A 15,542-nucleotide genomic window follows, 5' to 3' on the forward strand; every position below is an offset into this window, starting at 1 on the left:
AATCATTTATTATTGAGTATAAAATAGCAAGTTTTGTGCACTTATCATTTTTTATTATGTTTAATGTGCCTCTAAAAATAAATTTCGGGCGCCAACATTATTTAAAGGGATTTGAGACCTAATCGAAACTTATTACTAATATAACCTTCTTTTGGTTTTTTTTTTTTTTTACCTAAGTAAGAAACACACCCACGTTTTGCCCATATGGGGACTTAGAACCCTCAATTATAATTGTGTACTTATATCACTAAGCTATATAGCCCTTGATCTAGCATAACTTGAGAGAGCACATATTTTACGTAGATTATTTCAACCCAAACATAACCCAAGTTCAAGGTGAAGGGGGTTATTTGAGTTGTGTTTGGATCAAAGGTTTGTTTATGCTGAATCTTGGTAACTTATGAGACTGAACCTATCCGGTGATTCCGAGTTGCATATGCATAAATTGATTACATAACTAATCTAATTGATCAAATTTGTGTTTCTATTATCAATAGGCCAATTTTTCTCTAATGCACCAAGCAGTATCCTATTCTAGTTCATATAAAACAACTTTTTGTTTTTTTTTTTTTGGATGAAGACCATTAAATATGCACTAGCAAGTGCACCTAGTTGTAGAATCATACAAAATTAATTTATTGTTAACGTGCCAATGATGTTATTCTAATAAAATGTGGTAAATAGTTAGTTATACAATTAAGTTACATAAAGTGCATCTCTCAGTGAATATCTTGGTGTAACAAATTTATCTCCCAGTGTTGAGTAGTTTTTGACAAAAGTTTGACAAAAACCAACCTAGGACAATATTTTAGTTAAATAATGACCATATTTTTGGTGATGTGACCAGAACCTAATTATGCCTAAAAATGTCTAACAATGTGAAGAAGAAAAAAAAGTTTTCTTAAGAGATAAAACAAAAAATCTATAATAATGTGACAACAACGTTACATTGTTATACTGTCCAAATTTCAATTTTGGAATAAAACCTTTAGGATTTGAATCAGCCATAAAAATGATTTAATTTTTCAAAAGAAAAATGGACTTTAGAAATGATCGGGAAAATGTTAAAGATAGTTGGGTTTTGAAAAAATATTTTAGAGACAAAAAGGGTTCCTTTTGGAATTCAGCAGTTTTTCAGGTTTTTTTTTGTCCAACTCTAAAATAGCAGCCTAATAAGTCACAATTTCCTCCTCAATTCTTCACTCCTTACTCTAAAGGCTTTCAAGCTTCCAAAACATAATAGGAAACTGTTTTCCGCACATATCAGACATGTTGGACCGATCTGTGAAAGTTGGACCAGTTCATCATTTGGTAGGAGGGAGAGTTAGAGGAAAGGTAAAGGTGATGGATGAGACTCCCTCTTGGCCCCACCATTTTGCTTCCATCTAAAAGTGGGAGGAAAATGAGAGAAAATAAATTAGGTATTTAGATTAAAAATGTGTTTTATCAATTAACTCGGAGAGCGATATTAATCGAAAAGGACTTGACTTAGACAATACAGTAACAACAATCAAGTACTAAACGCAGCAAGGCCGTACAATCTATTTAAACCTAAAGGGAGGTGAATAGGTCTTGTGATTATCTATAGATAATTTTAAAATAAACTAACCAAATTCTAATTTGGTTTTAAACTCCTCTTTTAAAAGCACTTTTATGTGATCTCAATTTACTTATCAACTTGTTTCTTTAGAATACTTATTAAATCAATGATTAAGCATGCATACCCAACTCACAAATATAATAGATGCAAATAATGACATAAATAAAGTAGAGTAAAGAGAGCAAAAGAGACGACCGATTTTCGAGGAAAAACCCTTATCTCAGGATCAAAAAACTTCATGAGCCTTTTTCAAGGCTAAGAAAAATCCACTATGAAGAAAGATATTACAACTGGTCTAATTCAACATAATGAACACCAACTAACCTCTAGACTCAGCAAGATACCAAACCTCCAATGCTTGTTCACGGTGCAATTGCTTACTCCACTTGTTTCATCCAATCGCCTTACTAGAAGCACTTCAGAAGATCTCCAGGTATCCTTTAGCCAATCCATCTAACCGTTACATGATCCCAGTGATCCACATCAATTCCACCATGCACAACTTCCTCACCTTGAATCTTCTTTAACATGCTCCAAGTTACTCAATTGTATTTACCGCAACTCACGTGTCTGTTTTAACCAAAACTGTTTAACGCATAGATTAACTTCTCGGAGAAAAGAATAATCCCATACTTATTCTCCCTTTAGATGAGAAGTCATAAATGAGTTTCGACCCGAATTATTTACCACATCTGCTTGTTTGTTTCAATCCCAACCTTTTGTTTCTCGCCTTTGGATATTAGTAGTTGTAGAATCTGGCTTTTCTAGTTGATATTCAATCACTCAATACATATATCTATATGATTTCTAGATTGAAAAATAAACAAAATTCATCTACCTAAGAGTGAAAATATATGACAATGAAAACCCCACTTTCAAGTTTACAATCTCTCTGTAAAACATAAATACATGAAGTGCCTCCAAGAGATCGATTCTAAAGTTACTCACTCTAACATATGATAAAGATTAAGCAAACCCTAAGAATAAGAGGTATATAACAAATAAAATTCCATCCCCTACGTTTAATGTTTAACCTATGCCTTTTTATAAAGCTCATATACTTGTCCTCCAAGCATATTACTTGTTTTTCAAGTATTAGGTCTTACCATGTAGGAAAATTAGGTTTTGGAAAGTTTTCCCAGAACTAACATTTAGGTCAATCGAAATGGTAGCGGTTTCGATCGATCGAGATACCCTATGCTCGATTGAACCAAATACGAGTTTCTTTGATCAAACTTACTTAGTCTTTGATCGATTGAAAAAGGTTTAAGTTCGAGTAAAAATTTTCATGCTCTTGGGATCTCAGTAATGTACTGTGTCAATCAAAGTTGAACTTTATGTCGATCGATTGAGACTTCGATCGAAACAACAACATTTTCCTCATAAATAAATAAATAAAGGTTTCAAGCAATTTTAAGTTACGAAATGTTTATCTATGCATAAGTAAAGTTCAAATAAGTTGTATAAACTTGTGAAATTTATCTATGTAAGTACATATGCATGTGTTGAAAAACTTTTGATGCATAAGCCATAGTCTAAAATAAGTTTAGAAAACTTGTAAACATGAAGTACATATATATGGCTCATATATATGGCTTATCTCATATAGTAAAACTTATTATTTTGAGTTATCAATAACTATATATATATATATATATATATATATATATATATATATGAAAAAAGCTTTTAGAAACATGACACACGCACACACATATATATGTTGGAATATATAAATGAACATTGCCTGTAACGTAGTTTGAAAAGTTGCAGCAACATGAATGTCAACACTAATATGGTGGTATTATGTTACATACAAAGTAGTCTACAGTGTTTTAATGTATTCGGTTACAACATTGGGTCATGACTGTTGGTAACAATGCATATTGTGAAAGGGATACGTTTTAACAGGTGCGGTTGGTTAAAATGATGAGATGCCTACAATCTGAATAAGTGTGAGTTTTATTCAAACCAACCATTGCAACCTATTGGGAGTGGTTGTGTATGTTGCCGAAGAGATACCAACCAACCATTGCAACCCATTGGAAGTGGTTGTGTATGTTGACGAAAGGCACCATGTTGGCTATAAATACCCCACTGGGGTCATTTGCAAAACGTACCAAACAAACTCATAAATCCTCTCTCTGGTTTTGAATTCTTCTGTCTTCTTTCCTTCTCCTTTCCTTGCATACATATAGTATAGTTCTGTAGTTGCTTAAGTTCAGTAAGAGAGAGTACTACACCGAGTCGGTTCGCCCATTTCTCTGATTTACAGTGCTACTATGGAAAAAAGAAAGGTCGTTGGGAGACATATGTTACAAAGTCCGTCAGTACCATAGCAGAGCGAATCTGTCTTAAGGACATAGAATTAATTTATAGACTCGGCCTATTATCAGGTTCCTTTATTATATAGTTTATTATATTATTTTATAATCATAGATATATATATATATATATATATATATATATATATATATATATATGAAATATTATGATAAATTATAATATAAATTATAATATATATATCATAATATTTCATATATATATATATATATTTCATATATATATATATTATAATTTATCATAATATTTCATATATATATATATATATATTAATTTATCATAATATATATATTATAATTATATATATATATATATATATATTAATTTATCATATATATATTATAATTAAATATTATGATAAATTATAATATATATATATTATCATAATATTTAATTATAATATATATATTATAATTTATCATAATATTTCATATATATATATATATATATAATTATGTAGAAACTAGATTTCTTGATATCAAAATAATATGTATATTTATATATACATATTATATAAGTAGGTTCTAGATGCACACATAACATGATCATGTAGTTTCTCTAGATGCCTTAAATGATCCAGCAAGTTATGAAAACTTAAAACTCAATTCTAATAACATTATATGCATGTCTAGAAAAGCTATAAAATGATTCCTCACTCACCGTAACTAACCTAAGGTCAAACTAAGTTATTACTTGAATCATACTCAAGTGATTGAATATATTGATTTCACTATTCTTTTCATTGTGTTTGAATTATCTCTGTGGAACATAGCTGTAGTGTAACGACCCACTCTATCACTTAGTATGATATTGTTCGCTTTGAGCCTAAGCCCACACGATTTTGCTTGTTTAACCCCATAAGACCTTATATCAATTGGAGATAGCACCACCACATATAAGTATTTTACTATTCCCCTACCCAGATGATATGAGATTGTATACCAGTAACTCGTCCAGTGTGATAGCCTACGAGTGCCTCACACCCGCCTGCGGCATACCTACCCACAAGGTCGTCACATTTTCTAACATAGATAAATTTGAAAAGACATCTTTACTCTCATTGTATTATTTAAATTTATATATGTAAATGTATATTAGTAAGGTAACAATATAAATTATATGAACACTGTTCCTTTGATGGGTTTACGTTCGTAAAACGTAATCAAACCAAACCCGAAACTCTGAAACAAAGTACCTCGAGGTTCCTCGAAATGGGCTTTTAAACTCAAAAAAGTCTGTTTCATAAAAATTGATATTGTTTAGTAAAAATTTCAAATGGGCTTTGACATAAATTCGGCTCCTTCAAACAACTAATAGTTGATTTTAAAACTCACTTTCCGCACGTTTAGGGGATTGTGGATGTAAAATATAGTAAATACCTATGTTATCCTTAATTCTTATAAGTTATTTATTTATTTCTTATTCTTATATATCGACAAGTTATGTGTCAAAAGCAACTACTTTGCTTTCACAACAACATAAACAAATTGGATGTGGATGACCTAATGACACCGATAACCCTATTCCAACATCCTCAACCTTCTGTAATGCAATTTACTAGCCACCAATTTCACACCCACCACCACTAGTCCTCCTTGTGCCCCCAAGTTACCGGCATCGCCGCCACATCAATCCATATTAGTTGTGAACAATGTCTCAAACTCGCTACAAATTTTAAAATTATTGCACGTTATATCTGCAAAGTCAGTTTAAAACAACCACCATATAAATAAAATCCAATATCAACAGTACAATCGGAGTCAGGTGACGTGAATCACCGACCCTTGATTGAGCCATTGCTGGTAACTATAAGAGCAGGGTAATACTGTAAATTAAAAATTAAACAATATTCTTAATTCTCAAATGACTTAAAAAAAAGAAATAGTCTTCTCCAAACAACTTTTTTTTATTTTGAATTCCTTTTATCAAACTCACTTGTACCAAGGCATTTTTTAATTAAGGGCTTTTGACCACGAGAAGCTCTTCCAAACAACACCTTAGATATAGAAGAGATGAATAGGTCTTGTATAACTTTTTTAACTTTTAAAAACTCCATTATTAAAATTACCGTTAATATATGGTTAAAATAAAAAATTAATTTGCTTGAATGATAGGCAACTTGTCATTTCAAACAAAAACATGGATTCTACCCTAAATAAATAAATAAAATCAAGTTAAGCAATTATTATGACCACCAAGTTTTATGTGAAGAAAATCATAACTCATTATTGATGACAAATACCAAACCTTCAATACAGTCAAAGTTCTCCAAGTTGATTTGTCTACAATATTCCGCGAATCTGCTTCATTAAATCTACTTGTTCACTAATTAATAGATGGCAAATAAGTGGTCAATAGAGTGCCAATCCTGAATTCTAGAGTGTGGATGGGATATTGGGCCAATGATCTTCTTTTGACAATCCAATATCATTATTAACAAGAATAATGCACTTTATGTCGGCATCTATATATGCTACACGCTATAAAATATCGCATTTTGCAAGTTTTTTCCAATCTGATTTGGTTACAGATATAACCTAGTCGAAGAGCAATTTTGGGGGTTTAAAGGTAAAATGACCTAAATTTCATTATGGAAGTGTCACTTTGATGATTTGGTTATGGTAGGATGATGTTAGAGAAATTGAGAATTGATGCTCACGATTGGACGACTTCAGTAGATCCTATGTAATCCATTTTGATGAAAGTAGCTTGACTGAAGAAACTTAAGCACATGTGATTGTGTTTGACTCAATTATGTTTGGTTTGTAACGGAATTGTCGGGAATTGGCACATTAATTAATTAAATAAATGAGCCTTTTAAGTAATTGTATCCGGTTGGCGTCACAAATGAGCATTTAACTAAATTTTAATTAAGCATATTTTGTTGCGTAAATTGATTATTACCAAAAATCATAACCTACTTTTCCTTCCTCAAAGGTGGACGGTTCAAATCGAGTGTCTCCAAATACATTGCGGGAATTCCCGCCACCCTCAAAGAATTTTCTATATGTGGGACCTGTTGGGTCCCATATAAGGTGCTTTTAACAGATCCCAAACCACCGGTGTAAAGTAATCACCAAAAAAAAAAAAAAAAAAAGAAAAAATAAAATTTGAAGTGATGACATCACAACTGACTGCGCATGCCAAGCAAATGACCGTATGGGTTTCCTATAACGCAGAGCTAAAGCAGGGAGTAGCCCAAAAAAGTTAGGGTTTGATTTGTTCATCGATCTGCGACGTATTGGAAGAAAATGTCAGATGTCATACCTCTACCTCTTGAACTGTTGATCGACGTCCTCACTAGACTGCCGATCAAAACCCTCGTTTGCTGTGCTTGTGTCTGCAAATCATGGCACAATTTGGTCACAAGCCCTCGTTTCATCACCACTCACCTCAATCGATCATCTCTTGCTAACAACAGCAACCTTCTACTAGTTCGAAGCTGCTCTAATGATGACAAGGAAGAGAATTACTCACTACTAAGTTGCGAAAATGAAAAGTTCTGTGAGTATGCAGAGTTTGAGCTTCCAATCGAGAGATACGAGAACCCTTATTTGAGGATAATCGGTACCTGCAATGGGCTCGTTTGTCTTTCCGATGATTCTGTTTGTTACATGTTCGATATTTATCTATGGAATCCCTCGATTCAGAAGATGGTGGCCCTTCCGCCGGTACGTCTCACCTTTGAATCATACGGTGATTTAGTGCATAGCATGGGATTCGGCTTCGATTCGCTGACCAATGACTACAAGGTTATCAGGATTGTGTATTTCGAAGGACCCTTTGGTTGTCAATCTCCTCCGGAGGTTGACATTTTCAGTCTGAGCACAGGCATATGGCGGAACATCAGCCATTTGGGTCTTCAATATACCATCTACCCACGGGCTCCACAGGCTTTTCTGAATGGGGCGGCGCATTGGCCTGCATATGATTGGAGAAGGAGGGGCAATTTGATCGTGTCATTCCACATGGGAGATGAAGTATTTGGCGAAATGATGGTGCCCGATAGCTTGGTTCATCACAACTGGCTGCAAGGTGTTCGTGTTGCTAAGTTTCAAGAATGGCTTGCTCTGATCCATATCAAGCGTACTGATGACAATAATACTTGTTGCATATGGGTGATGAAGGAGTATGGCATACCAGAGTCTTGGACTAAACTATTTAGTATTGATATGAGTGGGGGATTATTCACTAATGTAGCCGGCTTTACTAGGAAAGGCGAAGTTCTATTTGGGACAAAAGACGCGTATCTGGTAGCTTATGATCCTGAAGTGGAACAAGTAAAACATCTTCATGTTCGGGGGTCTACAGATTCATGGTATAGGGACTCATTTTATGCAGATGCTTTTACTGAGAGCCTAGTTTTAATTAGAGAAAAAGAGCCACCTGTTTTGCATGGATAAAAGAAAAAAGAAATGAAGAGCAAAATCAAAAGAAGAAAGGGAAAGAACAGGCAAGATGCATGATTTTACTTACTTTTACATCTTATATTTGCTATTGCAATTGCTATTGATTTCTGTTATTGCTACATGTGAATGTAAAAGCTCAACCTAGCATTTAAGTGATCTCTATATCAGCATTGCTATTGCTATTACTTTTGTCAATTACTGTTTCATATTCATCTTTGAGGAGTTACAATTATTGCTTATCTTGAGATGGATTTAGATGTTATCCTGAAAGTATTTGTTATCCATTATTGCTTTTGATGCCATTGTATCTTCTAAAAACTTTGTTTTGGCGGTGCGAACCACATTATGTTATATATGAATTAAGTTACTAGTAAAAAAATATTATATGAATTAAGTTGAAAAAGAGCACCTTCTTTAGGTCTGGTTGCTGGATGTTGTGGCAAACATTTTTTTCCCCATAAGTGAGGTTGAATTCCATCGAAAGACAATCAAATCAGTACAATGGATAAAGAGAGGACATTCCCTCCCTGCACAATAAAATCAAAAAGTGAAAATGACCACTTCCAATACACATGAAAGCAACCACAAAGCAAGAAAGACAGCACCCTACGGCTAATGACAAACAAATTCAATGACAGAGCAGATACATCCACGAGCTCAAAAACAACAGCTCTAGCAACCTCCACTGAAGATCTAGCAGTATCTTGATACATCCTCAAATTCATTTCTTGCCGAACAGCCCATATAGTAGTGGAGAAAATCATAGAAAACTGGCGGAAAGAAGAAACCTTGTGAATAGCCCACATAAGAAATTCATCAAAGGTATAACAATCCATATGCCAATCGAAAGAGTTATTAAGCCAATCCTAGATGCCTCAGGCAAAATTGCATCCAAAAAATAGTTTATGCCTGGTATCTTCATCACCCATAGCATGGGATTTGGCTTCGATTCGCTAACCAATGACTACAAGGTTATCAGGATTGTGTATTTCGAAGGACCCTTTAGTTGTCAATCTCCTCCGGAGGTTGACATTTTCAGTCTGAGCACAGGCATATGGCGGAACATCAGCCATTTGGGTCTTCAATATACCATCTACCTGCGGGCTCCACAGGCTTTTCTGAATGGGGCGGCGCATTGGCCTGCATATGATTGGAGAAGGAGGGGCAATTTGATCGTGTCATTCCACATGGGAGATGAAGTATTTGGCGAAATGATGGTGCCCGATAGCTTGGTTCATCACAACTGGCTGCAAGGTGTTCGTGTTGCTAAGTTTCAAGAATGGCTTGCTCTGATCCATATCAAGCGTACTGATGACAATAATACTTGTTGCATATGGGTGATGAAGGAGTATGGCATACCAGAGTCTTGGACTAAACTATTTAGTATTGATATGAGTGGGGGATTATTCACTAATGTAGCCGGCTTTACTAGGAAAGGTGAAGTTCTATTTGGGACAAAAGACACGTATCTGGTAGCTTATGATCCTGAAGTGGAACAAGTAAAGCATCTTCATGTTCGGGGATCTACAGATTCATGGTATAGGGACTCATTTTATGCAGATGCTTTTACTGAGAGCCTAGTTTTAATTAGAGAAAAAGAGCCACCTGTTTTGCATGGATAAAAGAAAAAAGAAATGAAGAGCAAAATCAAAAGAAGAAAGGGAAAGAACAGGCAAGATGCATGATTTTGCTTACTTTTACATCTTATATTTGCTATTGATTTCTGTTATTGCTACATGTGAATGTAAAAGCTCAACCTAGCATTTAAGTGACCTCTATATCAGCATTGCTATTGCTATTACTTTTGTCAATTACTGTTTCATATTCATCTTTGAGGAGTTACAATTATTGTTTATCTTGAGATGGATTTAGATGTTATTGAAAGTATTTGTTATCCATTATTGCTTTTGATGCCATTGTATCTTCTAAAAACTTTGTTTTGGGGGTGCGAACCACATTATGTTATATATGAATTAACTAATTAAGTTACTTGTAAAAAAATATTATATGAATTAAGTTGAAAAAGAGCACCTTCTTTAGGTCTGGTTGCTGGATGTTGTGGCAAACATTTTTTCCCCATAAGTGAGGTTGAATTCCATTGAAAGACAATCAAATCAGTACAATGGATAAAGAGAGGACATTCCCTCCCTGTACAATAAAATCAAAAAGTGAAAATGACCACTTCCAATACACATGAAAGCAACCACAAAGCAAGAAAGACAGCACCCTACGGCTAATGACAAACAAATTCAATGATAGAGCAGATACATCCATGAGCTCAAAAACAACAGCTCTAGCAACCTCCACTGAAGATCTAGCAGTATCGATACATCCTCAAATTCATTTCTTGCCAAACAGCCCATATAGTAGTGGAGAAAATCATAGAAAACTGGCGGAAAGAAGAAACCTTGTGAATAGCCCACATAAGAAATTCATTAAAGTTATAACAATCCATATGCCAATCGAAAGAGTTATTAAGCCAATCCTAGATGCCTCAGGCAAAATTGCATCCAAAAAATAGTTTATGCCTGGTATCTTCATCATGAAAACAGTTATGGCAAACTGATGGGAGAGGTAGCCCTCTCTTCTGTAAATTAATAAACGAAGGATGCTTATCGTGTAGGACAATACAAGTGGTAAAATTGGTTTGAGGCCTACCTCTGTTTGAACACAGTTTCCTCCCGTCACAGACTCACAGTAGCATTATGGGATCTGCAAACCTCCAAATCTCTTTTAAAACTGAAACTAACATCATTCCACAAAAACAAAAAAAAAAAAAAAAATCTGTATTAGAGTGAATTGGACCTGACCACCTTCAAATCAGTGGTATCAAACAAATCAAAGTACCATCTGTTATTCTGTCTAATAGCAGCAAGAGACGAGTCCCTATGAAAAGGTAAACTTCTGACAAGCCTGTGGCCAAACATTAGAATTAAAGTCTCACTACCACACCAAGGGTCTTTATATAAGCTAAATTTATGTCCATCGGTATGAATAGTAATAGCTTGCTGCATAACATTCTTAACAGAGAACATGTTCCTCTGCATGGGAGAAGCACTAGGATATTGAACTGCATTCCGATATGAAATACCCCCAGCATATTTATCTCAAAACCATTTAACACACAAGTTTTGTTTGCAGTTCAGGTAGTCCCAGACTAACCCACAGAAAACAGTTCTTTGAATGTCTTCCACACATGTAAGACCAAATCCACCTTCAAGATTAGGCCTTGCAATAAGGCCCCACTTCATAAAATGCATCTTAGACAAGAATCAGAGCCACCCCAGATGAATTTCTTAATTTTCCTTTGAATGAGATGGGAAACGTTGGCAGGAAGCTTAGCAGCAGAGCACCAATAAAAGATGAGAGGGTAGATAACAGATCTAACTAATTCTGTCCTCCCAGCCAAAGAAAGGTCAAGTTTGGACCAAGTAGTAAGTTGATAGAGATAAGCTTTTAGAATTCAAAGGTACACCCAAATATTTAAAAGGACAAATACCTTCCTTGAATTGTAAAATTCCAAGACATTGCTTCCTTCAAACAGCTTTGGAGAAATAGACTGGATTTGTTCTCATTGGGAATGTCGTGCCAAGCATTTAGAAGTCACTAGTTCATGATATTCTGTGAGAAATCACTTATCAAAAAACAAATTTGTAGTAAATCATAGCTAGTTTTACTTTTTGCTCGGATAATGCTAGCCAAGATTAAGGTTGGCTTGTTTCGCTTGCTAAGCCAATCTCGAGTTCAAATTTGAGCTAAATAAATGAGCCGAGTTCACTAGTCTTAATGAGTCAAGTGAGGTTTATTCAAATTTGTCTTGCTTGCTTAATGAGGTAAAAATGTTGATTGAATTATGCTGGTGTACTGTGCTAACTAAAACAGACAGAGCGCTTAGCTGCTTATGTAGTTGAGCTTGAGCTGTTCATGAATTAGTCATTCGGTTGACCCCTACTTATGGGCCGTGTGCCGCTGCATAGTAGGATTAGGACCTCTAATTGGTGAAAAGACTATCCTCTGATATCTGACATGATAGTAAATTAATTAACTTGAATGGTAGTCTGAGAGCAGTGCTGCTCACTCCTCATTATTCTGTTCTTCCTTTGACTTGATGGGATGAGACTACAACACAATGTATGGCCTTCATGCAACTGATGACCATGTTTAAGTTTCAACCTTTTCTTTTTGCCTTCTCTAATTGTAGCTCTAGTTTTTACTTACTCTTATACCCTAATGGAAGGCAAAATTTTATGGGAGATCTAGCTCATATTAGAAGTGCAAAACAAATCTGTAATTCTTTTTAACCAGAAAGGACTGGCTGTTATAAATAGCCCATGAATTTCTTTTCTCTTTGCAGTACTAAGTTTGGTTATCTTTCTATTTGGAGAAATAGAGTCCAATGATTATTTAAATTCATGAAAAAAAAAAAAATTTCTTGGGGCATGTAGCCATGCTTTCTTGGTTTTTGCCAACATATCCAGGAAGTAACATTTAATGATCTGCCAGGGCAGGTTATATTTTATTATTGATGATTTGTTTAATATCCTCTATTGGCCTCATAAAACTTTGTTTACATGTCTGTGTGAAGCCAACTTCCAGAACTGCTCATACCTTTGTGCTCTTAGACATGTTTTATGTCCTGTTATTTGAGTTAATAAAATAATATTTTAGGACATAACATGTCTAATAATATATTTGATATGATATGTTTCTTGATGGTATTCTCAGGTGCTAGACCTTGTTTGTTTCGGTGCACTTATTTAATTGATAGTGGAACCCACATGACTTCAAGTTTGATGGTATTAATATATATGCCTTGCCTATCTTCTGAGTGATAATCACAGACATGGTTAACAAGCTGCATCTCCCAGGTTGCTAGCATACGAAAGCATTCCAGCAGTGTACAAAACCAGATGCATCAATCTTATCTATTGTTGATTCATGAAATCCCATAGCTTGTTTTCTCTTCTTTCTTGCAGTCTATTCATCTACATGTGGCAATTTTGCTTTTATGAAGCATGGCTTACCATGTAAAAACTCACGGGAACTATTGACACTCATGAATTGTGGCTCAGGTTGGATAACATTGATCAAGAGAAGAATTTAGAGCCCTACTTTTTCTTTTTTCTTTTTTTCCATTTTTTTTGTGTTGTTTTAGTAACCATCTGAACTCTTCTTAAAACATATATTTTTTAGCAAATTAGCTGTTAAGGTTCTATTTGGGTGCTCCATTATTTTGGAGCAGAATGGTGATATCAATTAAGCAGCAAATGAAGTATAATTAGCTTTAATTTTCCCTTCAAGGACTGCTGGATCTGCCTGTGCTACATGAAATTGTTTCTCCTAAGAAATTTGATATTCTCCTGAAGTGCTTGTGGAATAGTTGTTGTGATTGGGTACTTACATTTGTGTGATAATTTTTTATTATATGAAAATTTAATTAATACACTGGTAGGTATGTCTCTTGCCCAAACTCGGTTTATCTTGGTATAGATAAACCTGACTATTTGAAAATGTTGTTGATCTATGTTGATGCTGCTTTGCTTTGGAATCTCCTGGTTTTGACCATTCACTTCGGAGTATTATGGTTGATCTAATTTTTTGTCTTTTATTATGAAAATTCATTATAAAAATTTGACATAATCTTATAGCTGGTAGTCTACTGACGCCACCTAAACCAAATCATTATATTCCCAAAGAGCCAAAATATATGTTTGAGATGCTAATCACTAACAGCTTGAAGTTCCTATTTAGTTAAAACAAGAAGATTACTATGTGCTAAATAGTTCGTAAAAATACGAAATAAGAGAAACACCTTAAACTTTTTTTTATATAAGAAATGCATAAACACTCCCTCAATTTATTGACCGTCTATTTAAACAAAATCAATGTTTTAACATTTTTTTTTTCTTTTGTTTTTAGCAGATTCTATAGCATCCAAGATTGTGGCATAAAAGCGGATGCAAATGGAGATTGTTTCAGTGTCATTGAACCAATGGGATGAGATGAGATATTTGTCAGCAGGTTCTCATGGTTTGTATTGTACATCTTTGGGACATCTTTTGGATTTTGTGGATTCCTTGAAACAATAGTGGCGCCTTAGGCGTCTTTTGTATTCCTTTGGGAACGCTCCCCTTTTGAGCGTCTTTTATAAAATCAATCTTATCAAAAAAGGAAAAAAGGTTCTCATGGTTTGCAGAGCAGTGGGGATGGTAGTCTCTAGCCAAGATGGAGTCCGCCTTCAGTGGCAGGGGAAGTAATTCAAAAGACTGGAGTTTGCATTTTCAGGTGTGTGGCTTCTGCTACAGTGGCAGAGGCATTGGTAGTTAGGCAAGCACTTCAATGGGCTGTGGGGTGGGGTTTGCCCAATCTCATTATTGAATTGGAGGGAGACTCCAACTTAGCAGTGGCTTGCTGCTATCAAGGAAGATATTAATCAGATTTTAGCTCAACAGCCTTGCTTCTCTATGCAATGGGTAAGGAGAGAGGGTTACAAGGTTGCCCATTTGTTTGATAAGTTGTTACATGGTCCCGGGCCAATTACTACTAGCCACGTAAACAATTGTGTCGGAAATGCGTAAGCTTTTATTTAGTTTTTTTTTTGCTTACGTGTCCAATGATGATTGGCCTGGATATTGGTCCTATGACCATCAAAAAATTTATGCATTTGTTGATTAAATTGGCTTATAGCAGTAAAGTACTTTTTTTTTTTATAGTTAACCGGGGTATTCGAGGCTTTGCCCCGACAAATCCCCGAGGTCCTAGAAAGGGTGGCTCCCACCCCGGGCTGGGTAAGTCGTTGAGTATGGCAGTGGAGGCGTTGCTCTCGTAAGCTTCTAGTAGGAATTGAACTTCAAACCTGGTACTAGGAAGGTACTAAAGCCAAAGTGATTTTACTGCTAGGCCAACCCTTTGGGGTTTGCAGCAATGTACTTTGTTGTTTGATAGGTAATGTGTTCCTTTTCAAATTAGTGTATTCAGTGAGCCCTGCTGTTTACTATTTTAATGAACAAGTGGAATCAAAATTTTCTTGTAACAAACTTTTATCAAACATGCTTTAGTCATTTATTTTTGTTTTTAGTCAATTTTAACAAAATGAGCATGAAACGAAAAGTAGTTGCAAACAAACCGTTTACTTTTGGTTTTTTTTGTTTTCTTGTATTTTTTTATTTTTATTTTTTTTTCGTTCTCTA

The 15,542-nt window shown here is 34.8% G+C and overlaps 2 protein-coding genes across 2 annotated transcripts; both read left to right on the top strand.

Annotated features, from left to right (window-relative positions):
- Positions 1 to 7,194: 7,194 nt before the first annotated feature.
- LOC132272589 (F-box protein CPR1-like) lies at positions 7,195 to 8,346 on the top strand. The gene has a single exon (XM_059773709.1). The coding sequence runs from the start codon at positions 7,195 to 7,197 to the stop codon at positions 8,344 to 8,346; it is 1,152 nt and encodes a 383-aa protein (XP_059629692.1).
- A 938-nt stretch (positions 8,347 to 9,284) lies between these two features.
- On the top strand, positions 9,285 to 9,974 carry LOC132272594 (F-box protein CPR1-like). The gene has a single exon (XM_059773713.1). It carries the CDS (start codon positions 9,285 to 9,287, stop codon positions 9,972 to 9,974), a length of 690 nt encoding a protein of 229 aa, XP_059629696.1.
- Positions 9,975 to 15,542: the final 5,568 nt, after the last annotated feature.

This window comes from Cornus florida, unplaced genomic scaffold, assembly GCF_030987335.1.
Source record: "Cornus florida cultivar Cherokee Brave unplaced genomic scaffold, ASM3098733v1 CherokeeBrave_3.0.0_Hap2_Chr01, whole genome shotgun sequence".
In the NCBI taxonomy this organism is placed as follows: Eukaryota; Viridiplantae; Streptophyta; class Magnoliopsida; order Cornales; family Cornaceae; genus Cornus; species Cornus florida.